General features: G+C 38.7%; 1 protein-coding gene across 5 annotated transcripts in view; it reads left to right on the top strand.

Moving 5' to 3' along the window:
• carmil3 (capping protein regulator and myosin 1 linker 3) overlaps positions 1 to 15,170 on the top strand; it is a 131,114-nt gene that overhangs the window by 91,091 nt on the left and 24,853 nt on the right. For 4 of the 5 annotated variants that reach the window (XM_057856883.1, XM_057856881.1, XM_057856882.1 and 1 more), the window contains exons 25-29: positions 995 to 1,114; positions 2,262 to 2,375; positions 4,684 to 4,859; positions 4,940 to 5,033; positions 10,571 to 10,696. In XM_057856883.1, coding sequence (XP_057712866.1) covers positions 995 to 1,114; positions 2,262 to 2,375; positions 4,684 to 4,859; positions 4,940 to 5,033; positions 10,571 to 10,696 — 630 coding nt within the window. The remainder of the gene's footprint in view (positions 1 to 994; positions 1,115 to 2,261; positions 2,376 to 4,683; positions 4,860 to 4,939; positions 5,034 to 10,570; positions 10,697 to 15,170) is intronic. The other variant, XM_057856880.1, reaches the window with a different exon arrangement.

Below are 15,170 nucleotides of genomic sequence, written 5' to 3' on the forward strand. Positions count from 1 at the left end.
AGCTTAAAAATTAATTAATCGTAATTAATCACAATTCAAACCATCTATAAAATATGCCATATTTTTCTGTAAATTATTGTTGGAATGGAAAGATAAGACACAAGACGGATATATACATTCAACATACGGTACATAATACTGTACTTGTTTATTATAACAATAAATCAACAAGATGGCATTAACATTATTAACATTCTCTTAAAGCGATCCATGGATAGAAAGACTTGCACTTCTTAAAAGATAAATGTTAGAACAAGTTATAGAAATTTTGTATTAAACCCCCCCCTTAATGTTTTCGTTTTATTAAAATTTTTAAAATTTTCAATCAAAAAATAAACTAATAGCTCGCCATTGTTGATGTCAATAATTACACCATGCTCACTCATGGTACTAACCCATAAAATCAGTTGGACCCAAGCACCAGCAGAGGGAGCCAAACACCAAAAAACAAGTAACAAGCGGACATTACACTGTACTGTCATTTTAGTCTTGTTTGAATGGGGCATGTGCGTTAATTGCGTCAAATATTTTAACGTGATTAATTTAAAAAATTAATTACCGCCCGTTAACGCGAAAATTTTGACAGCCCTAAATAAAGTAGAACGACTGTTATGTTCACTGTTTGGGTGATGATCTTTGTTAATTGTGATTTTGCACCACCTCGTGGCCAGTGTTTTAAAAGGAAGTAGCCGAAGAAAAATTTAGCCTCTATTATAGACATTTAATAATGAGTGTTTCAATGACCTTTCATAATTGACGTACTTTTAAGGGGAAAAAAATAAAAGCATATCATCCTCAAACATCACCTTACAAAATTGGCTTTAGATATCGGCAGGTGGCTGAATTTATATTTTTAAAAATCTGTCTCGGCATAGGCTTTCGAACATCCCAAATCGGTCGTTTCTACTCTAAATGAAGGTCAAGTTTTCAGAGGATAAAGGAACACCAAATATAATCCATGTGTTTGTTACGTCTTTGTGCGGCATGTTTGTAGGTTATGGATCGTTTGTGCGTGCGGGTGCAACAGCAGGTTGGTGTGCTAAAAGGCTGTGAGGAAGCAGAGGAGGTCCAAACTGCCAGGCAGATCCTGAAGGAAGCCCGAAACTCCAGAGCTGTAAGTGGAGAAAAAAACGACATTTTCTTCTCTCCTGGTCCAAGCCTATTAAATGCCTCATAGCTCCAATATGGGCTTAGACTAGCAATCCTTATTGTGCTGCAGCCTTTTGACATCCAAAATCCAGGCCATTAAACGAGATTGAGCACTCCATTGCGCACTTGAAGTGTGATAAACATCCTTGGCTCCAGCATGGTTAGCAGAGGGTGGGCTTTGGTAAATCATTGTTCACACACAATCACAAATAGCTACCGTGTATGATCGATGCTATTGTTCCTCCCACAAGTAGTGGTTTTGTTTTTCTGGGGTGGCGCATTTGGTAGCTCACGTTGTAATGTGACCGAAGGATCCACGGTTCGATTCCCGGCTACAACTGCCCATTGTTGAAGTGCCCTTGGGCAAGGCACTGAACCCTAATTTGCCCCCAATTCGTTGGCAGTGCCTTGCATGGCAGCACCAGCATTGGTGTGTGAAGATGTGTGTGAAAAGGTGAATCTGTGCTAATGTAAAGCGCTTTGGGCATTGTAACAATGTAGATACACAGTTTTTCCAATGGTTACAATAGCAAAACTAAACAAAACGAGGTATTGCTTCTGATTTCTGGTGAAATAACCACAACAAAAATTCAAACCATATCTAACTATATAATATACACATAGTGACAATACGCAACATCAAGGTGGGACTAGAGTCTGGTTGGAGAGACACACAAGGAGCAGGCAGGTGAATTTGTTGGGAAATACAAAGACAAGAAACCCAAGGAACCAAACAATGGCCAATGAAAAAAATAAAAACAAAACCCAGATCCCAACAGACAGCTTTGCCTGCATTGGTCTGGCAAGGAAGGCCTACCAAATTTGGATTAATTCAACAGCCAGTGTGACCAGAAAGACTTGAAGCAAAAGTGAAAATTCCAGTTCTCCACTAGCCAAAACAATAGCTATGAGGTGGTCTTGTAGGCAGCCATTAGCTCCATTAGCAATTCTCCTGAAGGTATCAGAGTCTTGAATTCCCTTTCTGTATCCATCTGTTGTTACTGTTCTCTGGGCTGATTGTAATTGGAATTACATTTTGTTGCTCTGCACTAGTGAAATGTCCATTGGCAATAAAAAAACAGTTCTCTGTTCTCTCTTTTGACATATGTTAGCTTTATCCTTCCCTATGTGAACTGGCTCATGTGTTGTCCATGGATGGCCCAGTTAGACAACGACTGGATACCCTGGCGGGGGAGCTAGCACGGGCTGCCGACAAAGAGCTGCAGGTAGGCCGGGTGTGACTCCGTAGCCACCAGACACAAATGACCAAATCGGCCATTTATTTCATGTAGTATTCAATATGACACCTAATTACGTGGCTCTGTATTTAGGTCCTATAGAAAATTGTACTCTCATTCTGTTCCCATTTGGGTTTTGTAATCGGGACAGTGTACACCCCGCGAAGCATTCAGGGTATTTTCTCTTCAAAATTCAATTCACTGAAACATAAAAATTAAATGTTTTTCATTCAAAGTCATTGTCAAGCACTCAGCTGCGTCTTTGAAGTTTAATGATTCGTTATAAAACACAGCTGGTGCTTTGCATTTATGTATGCATATGGTGGAAAACACTCCGGTGACTTGAAGTTCGGCTCTGAGACCCCCAATTTGGCCAAATTTCAAAATTGTCCAATATGCATGTGTAATAGATCATTGGAAAGCTTAAAATCTCAATTTTCTGGGGGAAGAACATTTTTGAACAGGCGGGCCTTTTTAAAAAAGTTTTTTAAACAACAAAACCCTATCTGGAGGTGAGAGCATGGGAGAGCAGAATTAGAGACACCATGACTTTAAGGAGATTTTACCGCGTACCTACCTTGTTTCGATCCAAAAACTCCATGTAGCATGTATCAATAAGTGTCAAGACACAGCTGTGAATGGCCACAGCTGGATTTTGGGGGTGAAACATGGTAATATAACAACGGTCGCGATGCAGAAATCGCAGACATCAAGGAGTGGTCGAGATGTTTTCATATATATATATATATATATATTAGGGCTGTCAAAATTGTCGCGTTAACGCACGCTAATTAATTTTTTAAATTAATCACGTTAAAATATTTGACGCAATTAACGCACATGTCCCGCTCGGACAGTATTCTGCCTTTTGGTAAGTTTTACAGCAAGGCTTTTTGTGCTGTCTAACAGCGAACTCTTGTGGTCGCTTTGCGACATGGTTTATTGTCTTCTTGCCAGTTCAATATGGCTGCACGACGTCTCGGGCTGATAATGTTGTGCTTATATGATCCTTGGACAAGATTTGTCCGTAAGTATGGTTGTTGTAAAGAATGTACATATTATGTTAGTAAGCGAAATGTTATATTTTTTTTGTATGAGACGCTTTTTGTTTATGCTTAGTGAACCTGTATAGCGTGCTAAGCTAACGTTGTTGCTAATGCAATGCTTGTGTACTTTTTTTTGTAGTTTTACGACGGTCTAAAGAGGACAATGGTTTGAGGCAATTTTATTAATAAATCAGATGAAAAAGGAAGAAGTCTGATTATTAAGGCGTCGTTCACTAGCTGTCTAGCTTTGGAAAAAGTAGACGCTTCGGAGTGAGGACAGCATAGACAGATTTAAATGACAGTAGAGTGAAATGCCCACTACAGTCCATATGTACCGTATGTTGAACATATATATCCATCTTGTGTCTTATCTTTCCATTCCAACAATTTATTTTACAGAATATATATATAATTTACAGAAAAATATGGCATATTTTATAGATGGTTTGAATTGCGATTAATTGCGATTAATTACGATTAATTTTTAAGCTGTAATTAACTCGATTAAAAATTTTAATCGTTTGACAGCCCTAATATATATATATATATATATATATATATATATATAGAGAGAGAGAGAGAGAGAGAGATCTTTTTCATATATTTACCCTTTTAAACAATTTTTCTTTGTTTGGATCGATTATTTATCATCTAACATATTGGAAAAAATATGACGGTAACAAAAAAAATACTATTAAGCGATAGATAGGTAGATATCTGTGACTTTTTTACAGACGTCATTTTTTTTATTGTGACGTCATTTGTTTAATAATTTAAGATACGCGAGTGAATAATTTTTTTAAAAGTTTTTTTTTAACCAAAATATTAGACATCAATTAATGATTCAAAGCTAAAGATGACAGACATTTTGAATAAGAAATATAATTAATTACCTTAGTTTTATGGCTGGGTTGAAACAAAAGCGGTTGCGCGACATCTGTGAACGGGGGTTACCAGGGTAAAACGGACAAATTAAAAATAGTTCAGAGGCTTAATGTGCCATGAATCTGCTATGGCAGCATATAGACATATTGTTCTATCAAACACAACAGTTCTTTTGGCATAAAATACAGCAGTTTCTTTAAAAGAGGAGTGCAAGAGCAGAAACTCCTTTTCAGTCTGTGTTTTCCACTATATCTCAGTTGTGAGGTGAATTGTTATGTAAACAAAGTGTGAGAGCTATTTGCTTGCTGTTGCATTACAGGAAAATGTGTCTCATTTGAAAACCTAACATACATATTTGTTCACAGGTGGTTGTCGACTCAATGGTGTCTCTGTGCCGGGAGTTGTGTCCCATGTCCTGCTCAGCTTCTGAAAGACTCAGCCCACCTCTATCGTGCATATCAGAGCAGGTTTCGATCCCTCGCTCAGCCATTCGCAACGCCCTCATGGAAAGAGCATCCGAGGATATTAACAGAGCCCTAGAGTAAGGAAAAACTCTTGTGAAAAGGATCAGGACTTAGAATCTGACCTACTAGCAAAAATTCAACCCTTTTCATTTTTCAGGGAGGTGAAGTTGTCCGTAGTGTCATATTTAACCAACTCTATTGTGGATCAGATCCTACAAGAACTCTACACAACCCATAAAACACTGGTACTGGTAATATCCCTTTTCTGCATGATTTCTTTTAAGTGCTCCATTAAGTAATGTTGGATTGCTGTATGTTGTGGTTTTATAATAATATGATTGTGCCAGTTTATAAATGCTGCCTATAGAAGTATTGAGCCCAGCTTCAAGTTACGGAATTTGCAATGTCACCTAAAAAACTCCTATCTTTAGAGCAAATGTTTTTTTCTCAATTTTTAAATTTTATATATATATGTGTGTATATATATACTGTATATGTATAATATACATACATGCTGACCAAAAGTATTGGCATCCCTGCAATTCTGTCAGATAATGCTCAATTTCTCCCAGAAAATGATTGCAATTACAAATGTTTTGGTAGTAATGTCTTCATTTATTTTGTTTGCAATGAAAAAAACACAAAAGAGAATGAAAAAAAAAAAAAAATTAAATCATTATCATTGTACACAAAACTCCCAAAATGGGCTGGACAAATGTATTGGCACCCTCAGCCTAATACTTGGTACACAACCTTTAGACAAAATAACTACGAACCACCGCTTCCGGTATCCATCAATGAGTTTCATACAATATGCTCTGCTGGAATTTTAGGCCATTCTTCTTTGGCCAACTGCTCCAGGACTCTGAGATTTGAACGGTGCCTTCTCCAAACGGACATTTTCAGATCTCTCCACACGTGTTCTATGGGATTCAGTTCTAGGCTCATTGCTGGCCACTTTAGAAGTCTCCAGTGCTTTCTCTCAAACCATTTTCTAGTGCTTTTTGAAGTGTTTTGAGTCATTGTCTTGCTGGAAGACCCATGACCTCTGAGTGAGACCCAGCTTTCTCACACTGGGCCCTACATTATGCTGCAAAATCTGTTGGCAGTCTTCAGACTTCATAATGCCATGCACACAGTCAAACAGTCCAATGCCAGAGGCAGCAAAGCAACCCCAAAACATCAGGGAACCTCCGCCATGTTTGAATGTGGGGACAGTGTTCTTTTCTTTTAAGGCCTAGTTTTTTTTCCCTGTAAACTCTTTGTTGATGCCTTTTCCCAAAAGCTCTACTTTTGTCTTATCTGGCCAGAGAACATTCTTCCAAAACGTTTTTGGCTTTCTCAGGTAAGTTTTGGCAAACTCCAGCCTGGCTTTTTTATGTCTCTGGGTCAGAAGTGGGGTCTTTCTGGGTATCCTACGATAGACTCCCTTTTCATTTAGATGCCGACAGATAGTGTGGGTTGACACTGTTGTACCCTCGGACTGCAGGACAGCTTTAACTTGTTTGGATGTTAGTCGAGGTTCTTTATCCACCATCCACACAATCTTGTTGAAATCTTTCGTCAACTTTTCTTTTCCGTCCATGTCAAGGGAGGTTAGCCACAGTGCCATTGGCTTTACACTTATTGATGACACTGGGCACGGTAGACAGAGGAACATTCAGGTCTTTGGAGATAGGCTTGTAGCCTTGAGATTGCCCATGCTTCCTCACAAGTTTGCTTCTCATGTCCTCAGACAGTTCTTTGGTCTTATTTCTTTTCTCCATGCTCAATGTGGTAAACACAAGGACACAGGACAGAGGTTGAGTCAACTTTAATCCATATTAATTGGCTGCAAGCGTTATTTAGTTATTGCCACCACCTGTTATGTGCCACAGGTAAGTAACAGGTGTTGTTAATTACACAAATTCGAGAAGCATCACATGATTTTTCAAAGGGTGTCAATACTTTTGTCCGGCCCATTTTTGGGAATTTTGTGTAAAAGTTTTTTTTTTTTTTTTTTTTCTTTTGTGTTTTTTAATTGCAAGCAAAATAAATGAAGATATTACTACAATGAAGAAATGACTACTAAAGCAATTGTAATTGCAATCATTTTCTGGGAGAAATTAGCATTATCTGACAGAATTGCAGGGGTGCCCATACTTTTGGCCAACACTGTATATGTATAATGTATAATTTCTATAATGATTTTGTCTCGGCAGTACAGTTTACTTTATTAATTGAGACTACATTATTATACAAAATGTATTGGAACCATCCATTTAGAACTCAAAACTGTTTGTATGAACATTTTCTACCATATACGTATATTCAACAAATGTTGTTAGACTCCATCCATTTAAATGTTTTCTGCCACTGCTTAATAACCTTGCTTTGGAGGTGAAATTAAACATGGCATTATAATTCAACCGTATATGTACATATATATATATATATATATATATATATATATATATATCATTTGTTATCCAGCCAGCTAAAACATTGCAGAATGCTACAATGTTAGACACACACAGGCTGACTCAAGACTTTTGCAAACACAAAGAGCAAAAACATCCAATCAATATTCAGAGAATTGCAGCAAAGAATATGCTTAAAAAGAAATGTGAGCATAAAAATTATTCTAGAGTCTAAGGAATAACACACTTTTATTGATTGCCCTCTGGAGCGGCAATGGAAAAAGTTGTTTCTTTTAAAAAGAAATGGATGGCCTTGCTTTCTTGGCTTTTTAAAAAAGGCACATAATTTGGATTCATTCTGCTGTCAATAGTTGAGGCATATCAGTTTAACACCAACTGCCCTGGTGACAAACAAGCAAGAAAGCTACTGTAAACAACATTTGCAGTAACACATCGGGTTTGCAATGTGAAAGAGAATGTTTCTTTGCAAATAAGTATTTAGTCAACCACTAATTGTGCAAGTTCTCCCACTTGAAAATATTAGAGAGGCCTGTAATTGTCAACATGGGTAAACCTCAACCATGAGAGACAGAATGTGGAAAAAACCCAAGAAAATCACATTGATTTTTAAAGAATTTATTTGCAAATCATGGTGGAAAGTAAGTATTTGGTCAATACCAAAAGTTCATCTCAATACTTTATGTACCATTTGTTGGCAATAACGGAGGCCAAACGTTTTCTGTAACTCTTCACAAGCTTTTCACACACAGCTTCTGGTATTTGGGCCCATTCCTCCATGCAGATCTCCTTTAGAGCAGTGATGTTTTGGGGCTGTCGTTGGGCAACATGGACTTTCAACTCCCTCCTCACCCCATGGCGTCAAAATGATAACTAGAACGGGGAACAAAAATCCCAGAACCACACTGGGGGACCTAGTGACTGACCTACAGAGAGCTGCGACCACAGTAACAAAGGCTACTATCAGTAACACAATGCGCCACCAGGGACTCAAATCCTGCACTGCCAGACGTGTCCCCCTGTTGAAGAAAGTACACGTCCAGGCCCATCTGTTGTTCGCTGAGGAGCATTTGGATGATCCAGAAGAGGACTGGGAGAATGTGTTATGGTCAGATGAAACCAAAATAGAACTTTTTGGTAGAAACACAGGTTCTCAGAATACTGAATTGCACCATACCCACTGTGAAGCATGGGGGTGGAAACATCATGCTTTGGGGCTATTTTTCTGCAAAGGAACCAGGACGACTGATCTGTGTAAAGGAAAGAATGAATGGGGCCATGTATCGAGAGATTTTGAGTGAAAAGCTCCTTCCATCAGCAAGGGCATTGAAGATGAGACGTGGCTGGGTCTTTCAGCATGACAACGATCCCCAACACACACAGCCAGGGCAACAAAGGAGTGGCTTCGTAAGAAGCATTTTAAGGTCCTGGATTGGCCTACCCAGTCTCCAGATCTCAACCCCATCGATAATCTCTGGAGGGAGCTGAAAGTCCGTGTTGCCCAACGACAGCCCCAAAACATCACTCCTCTAGAGGAGATCTGCATTGAGGAATGGGCCAAAATACCAGCAACAGTGTGTGAAAAGCTTGTTAAGAGTTACAGAAAACGTTTGGCCTCCGTTATTGCCAACAAATGGTACATAACAAAGTATTGAGATGAACTATTGGTATTGACCAAATACTTATTTTCCACCATGATTTGCAAATTAATTTTTTAAACATCAAACAATGTCATTTTCTGGGTTTTTTCCACATTCTGTCACTCATGGTTGAGGTTTACCCATGTTGACAATTACAGGCCTCTCTAATATTTTCAAGTAGGAGAACTTGTACAATTATTGGTTGACTAAATACTTATTTGCCCCACTGTAAGTCGATTTGTGTGTTCTTCTAGGGGGAAGGCTACACAATCACATAAAGACAGTTAACGCTACAGTACTTGACTGAAGGAGTTTATCTAGCAAAGTCTACTGCAATATAGTTGTAAAATATACTTTAACCTATATTTATCCTGGATCTGACCCCAGAAAATTACATCAATCCATTTTCTAAAGCACTTGTCCTCATTAGTGTACAAAAGGAGTATATTCCATCTGACCTTTGCTTAGAGGCATAGTATATCCTTGATGGATCAGCAGTCAATCACAGGGCACACAAACAACCGTTCTCTTTCACATTCATAAATATAAGCAATTGAGAGTCTCATATAAGCCTGTGTTTTGGGGACATGAAATAAACGGGGGGAGCATGCAAAATCCACACAGATGTCAATTGTACCTGCTACTATAAATTTAGTCTTGTTTTGTCCGTATTGTTTGTTGAAACCAGAAGAATTTATAAATTGTGTGTTTAAGTCGTAGGTTACAACATTCTTGACATTCGTGTGGGAGTAAAAGTTCTTTGAGCCTAAGGGTCTGAAACTCATCTTGTCTGAGTGCTGCAGTAGATAGTCTTGTTGAGTCTGAGTCACATCAAGTATTCAACAAAAAAGCTGTTAAGTAACCAAAAAGTAACAACTAATGCAATTTTTTATATCGTTCTAACATATTAGAGCAAGGTTCTTCTGAACATGAACAAAATCTGTAAGGTGGTGTCCTTCATCTCTCATGTATTTTGCATACCCTTGACTAGGGTTGGGTATCGGTTTGGTTGCATCTGATACCATGTTCCTACTTTGTACTTTTGAAATGATTATTGTGTAAATTGTGCTCACTTGCTAATATTAGGGACACAAGGTAGAAGCTCAAAATTATGCTGTCTACAATGATCTTATTGCGTATATTTACGTCACAGTATGCTGTATCTGTCTGATATAGAGTTCATCGATGTTGTAAATGTGTAATTGTGAATTTTAAACCTTGTAAGTATTAAGTTTTGCTTTTCAAATCAGTTTGTTTGCTTAATATCCATTATTTTGCCTCAGGTCTTATTTTTCGGTTGCAAATTAGGATGCTATGTTTAATGCCAGAAACAAATCTGATTCAATAGAATATATTTATTTACCAAAGTACAACAAGAAGAGTTAGGTTCAATCTATCGCATTAAAACTTAATTTTAAATGAGGCAAGAAGAAAACAAAGTGAATAAGACAGCAAGTAATAAACAACTCCTTCCTTGTTCTTTCTTTGCATTGTTTACGCTTGGCTTTCCTTCTTTCACATTCTCAATTCTCAACTCTCTTGCTGCAATTCATCCTCTCTCATGAGTTTCTTCCCTTTGAAGAAATTACTTTTCTTAGGCCAGCGCAACAACAATATTTTACCCTTTTAGGCTATGCCGCAGATATTTTTTAAAACATACCGTTGTTCTAGTTTTAACAAAGAGTGTAATGCTGAATTTAATAAGGAGTATGTTTGAATTTGTTGCATCAGCTGCGGCAGGTGACTCATGCTAAGCGCTGGGATGATATGGGTACAGGAAGACACACAATCAGACAGTCCAGAATCATGGAGTCTCTGGATTTCCCTGACGAAGACATGGGCGTCAACCTGGGAATAGTAAGTGTAACATGAATTTATTGTACACACCAAATTTTGTTTGAATTCTTATCGTTTGATCTAGCAGGCTACACTTTGGTTTATATAGGTTTACAATGCTCTGGTATACAAACGCACATTCTACTGAAGTTGTGTAAAATATAAATCGAAAGTAATGATTTCCAAAATATTTTCTACTCATATTCAATTGAAAACACTCAAAAAATCAAATGTATTTTTTGGGACATTTGCTTTTAAATCAAATCTGCTCTTATTTGAGCATGTAACACATTCCAAAACACTGCGACATGGGCATGGTTACCACATATAAACGCTCAATAAATATTGGGAACTAATGATGCTGGTTGTAGGTGGAAGATTGTCCCATTCTTGATTGTATAACCTCAGTTACTCAACACTTCTGGTCGTCATTGTCATACTTTGCACTTCAAAATGCACCACACATTTTCAATGGGAGAAAGACTGCTCTGAGACCAGAATAGTAACCACGTTCTTTTGATAGAAAGACATGCTGTGTCTTGATATTTTCCTGATAAAAAAACAGTGATATGCTGTTCTAAAACCTATATGTGCTTTCAAGTATTAAATGTGTCTCCAAAGATGTTTCCCTTACCATGGCAGGCAACACATTCTCATATAGTCACGAATGTTGGCTTTTAAACTCAGACCTAGCAATCTGGGTGGTCGTTTTCCTCTTTTGCCCAGAGACCCAATGTTATGGTTTAAAAAATTGCAAATGTGAATTCTTCAAACCACAGCACATTCTGTCATTCTCACTCTTGTGAACTCTGACCCAGAGAAGCTGGCGGTGTTTTTGCGTGTGTTCATGTCGCAATGAACTGTGTAAACTGACAATGGTTTTCTAAAGTGTTTTGGAGAGCACACAGCAATATCCTTTACCAGTGGTGCTGATTTTTAGTGTCACCTGTGAGATCGAAGGACACGGGCATGTTGATTTTCAACTTTGATCCTTATGTGTAAAGGTTTCTAGAGGTTCTTCATATGTTGGGTGAAATTATGGAATGTAGATGATGACATCCCTAAATGGCTTGCAATTGTGATTTAAAAAAAAAAAAAAAAAAAAACATTCCTAAAATGTTGGACTATTTGCTTAGCAGTTGTTCACAAAGAGGTGAACCTAGTTCCTGTGAAAAACTAAATCTTTCGTGGACGCTACTTTTATTCCCAATGCTCACATGTTTAAGAATTCTTTGAACTGTGGAACATCCCAAATAGGATTTTTTTTTTTTTTTTTAGCATCTCTCTTTACCTATCTGGCATTAGTTGAATGAAATCGTATTTAGACAACAAAATAGTATAGTATATTCAATTTAAAATTGATTGAAAATGATTTGCAAATCATTATATTCTGTTTTAGCCTTTACATCAGGGGTCGGCAACCATGATACGTGTGTCAGCACTGGCACGCGAAGGGTTAACCAGTGACACGCGAGCGCATGGAAAAATTTAAAAAAAAAAAAAAAAAAGTACCTTTTTACCTGAAATTAAGGCATTTTCAGTTGCGCGCCATGTTATTTAGGGGCTTTACGGGAGTGCCCCTCCCACCCCCTCTGCCTATGGCATGATATGTGAGCAATAATGGATTTTAGCATACCTCCAGCTCTTCCTCAATTTCTCGACTCCTGCGCTCGTCTGATTTTTTTCTCTGCACGCTCAATTCAAGCCAAACCAAGCTCAAACCTAATCAGAGAGCTGGCGGAAGTACACTGTGTTACCAACCTGCACTTTTTGGTAATTGCGGTGCGGTAGTGTGGAGTTGACTAGTGATTAACGTGGCTCGTTGTTGTCGATGTGGTACCGCACGCTACACGTCACTTCCACTCATTAATATTTATGACGTTAGCTTCTGTGGCTCTGCTGTTAGCTAAGGGGGGACAAGCTGTTGTTTGTCCCCAATAGGAAATAAATGGGAATAGTGTACGACGGAGAGGTTTACGGAGCTAAACCTACCAATTCTGTACGAAAATGATGTCCCTGGTGCCAAATTGACTGGTAAAGATGTGGAAGATCATACAAATGTTCAGTTAGAGATGGCTTGAGTGTCGATGGCTGAAAAAGACGGAAAAAAACGAGCCGACCTAAGCTTCCCTAGCTTTTTTATCGACACCTTTTTCTTACGCCACTGACAATGACATTCTCCTGTTTCAACAATCTATCCTTTACCACCATAAGCCCCATCTTTCTTATATATTATATCCCCTGGTTGTCTTACGTCTCTGACCGTTCTTTTGGGGGACATTGCTGTTTTGTGTAGCAATCGCAAATGCTTCTCGTTGACAGCCAATGAACACTGCATTTTTTCATTGATAACAAATCTTAATTCTATTAATTTATTTACACTTCCCCCTTACTAAAGTTGTTTCTTTACAACAGAAAAGGTAACAACGGTGGCAGTCAGATACCACTTTAATTTTTTTTTTTTCAGGTCATTCATTGTCAGACAGAAGGAGCACGAAAAACAACTCAAAATATCAAAATGGCTTACCTCTTGGCCCAAACAAAATGTTTACTGCATATGAAATGTGAACGGCTTCAGTTTGCTGGCGTTAAACTGGTCTTTTAGACGTCCGCGCCATAGTAGCATAGTCGCTCCATTCTTCAGATTTTTGGTTTCCGGAAGAGTATGATGAAAACATCCTTGAAATGTCGTAATGTCTAGTCAGTAAGTTCCATAGTAGCAGTAGCAGTGAATAATCGGCATATAATCAGTTTTTGAAAGATTACCGGAGAAAGAAGGCCGAAATATAATGGTTTGCATGTGAGGGCGCGTATATAATGTCCTACTTCCGCTTTACGATGCGATGTTGCGGTCTAAAAATAGCCTGCTAGCGGTACGCAATTGGTCCGGTGTTCTGCCAAAATATCCTACATCGGCGAAACGTCCTACATTAGTCGAATTTGAGACCTAAAGTACTACCGTGCGCTCTAAACTTGTTTTGTTTAGATGCATACAGGAATAAGGTACTAAAAAAATGCCTGCAGAAAATACTTAAATGTAGTTATATCAAATAAGGACGGTTTAAACACGCTACGTGACTAATGTGGTCAACTGCTTCAAAGCTAACACAAAAAAACACAATGGTTAAAAGTATGAGAGGGTAATACATGCAAAAAGTATCTTTGAGGCTGTGAAAAGGTTCTAAATAACTAAATAAAAACAAAAATAGTGAGTAATCGCCGCCTCTAACAGATGTGCGTATGCGTGTGAATGCATGCGCAAGCGCCCTCAGCATTGTGTAGGACGTTTCGCCGCGTAGTAAGGAATGGCCGAACACCGGTGCTTACTTCGGAGATGTGGCGATGTGTATAAAAACACAGTGACGCGTTGGGTGGCATTTTGCTGGAGACTTTCATTAATGAAACAAAAACCAGCATGGGACACAGCCGCTTTTCACGGCGCTCTCCGCACAACTCTCGCTCAAGACCTTGTTTCGCTGCCTCTCTTTTTCTCGCCCAGGCGCCCACTTCTTTTTCTACGCTAAACTAGTAGGAGTGGGAAGCTCTTGTTACCTCACGATACGATACGATTTGCGATACAAACCTCACGATAACGATCATCTGACAATATGGCGATACAACGATTATTGATACATTGGTCAGGAAATCATTGTCGGATATTCTACAAACAACTAATAAACAGAAAAACAAGCTTCTGCTGTGAATTAGAATGAGTTTTTCACTAGTAGACGTCCAATCCATTTAACTGGGAGGGGTTGCAGCGAATGAACTGTTCATTCGCTGCCATCCCTCCCACTTCATACGGATTGAACGTCTATGGCCGTCAGTGACAGCCAATGCCAGGCATTTACCTGTTGATTTTGGGGTATTTTATGGGTCACTTCCTGTTTATTTTGAGTTACAGAACAGGAAGTGACCTGGGAATCACTCATAGAAATAGGCAGTGACTCATACTCAACAGGAAATGACCTGTAAATGCCCTAAAATGAAGAGCATGTGACCTGTAACTGCCCTGAATATCGGACAGAATGACTGTGAATGCTCTGGTTTGGAATGAACAAACATTCCCAGTCTAAATGGATTGGGTAGTGGAGCACTGTCAATGCAGCCTTAGAGTTAATTGAGACACTATTATGGTGGAAGATCTTGGTATCAACTTGTTGGTTCCTTTTTTAAAACATTGACACGTTTTTAAAATGATATCTTGATTCTTGGCAGGAGCATATCGATAACCTTTTGGGATACAAAGTATCACGATATATCACCATTTCGAAATTTTGTCACACCCCTAATTAACTAGTAAGCCGGTCGGTAGGGGGCAGCGGCCCCTTGGGGATGCCGGTAACAACTGGTTGGCTGGTTACTTCCGCTAGCTCTGTTTGTGCATTATGCCTCGAGAGCGTTGTATGTCGCTCAACAGTGTCAAACGCCACTATGAGACAAAACATGAAAATTCATGGAAAACAGGGCCAGGGATCGCATTAAAGTAGGCAAC

Source organism: Corythoichthys intestinalis, chromosome 14, assembly GCF_030265065.1.
Source record: "Corythoichthys intestinalis isolate RoL2023-P3 chromosome 14, ASM3026506v1, whole genome shotgun sequence".
Lineage (NCBI taxonomy): Eukaryota > Metazoa > Chordata > Actinopteri > Syngnathiformes > Syngnathidae > Corythoichthys > Corythoichthys intestinalis.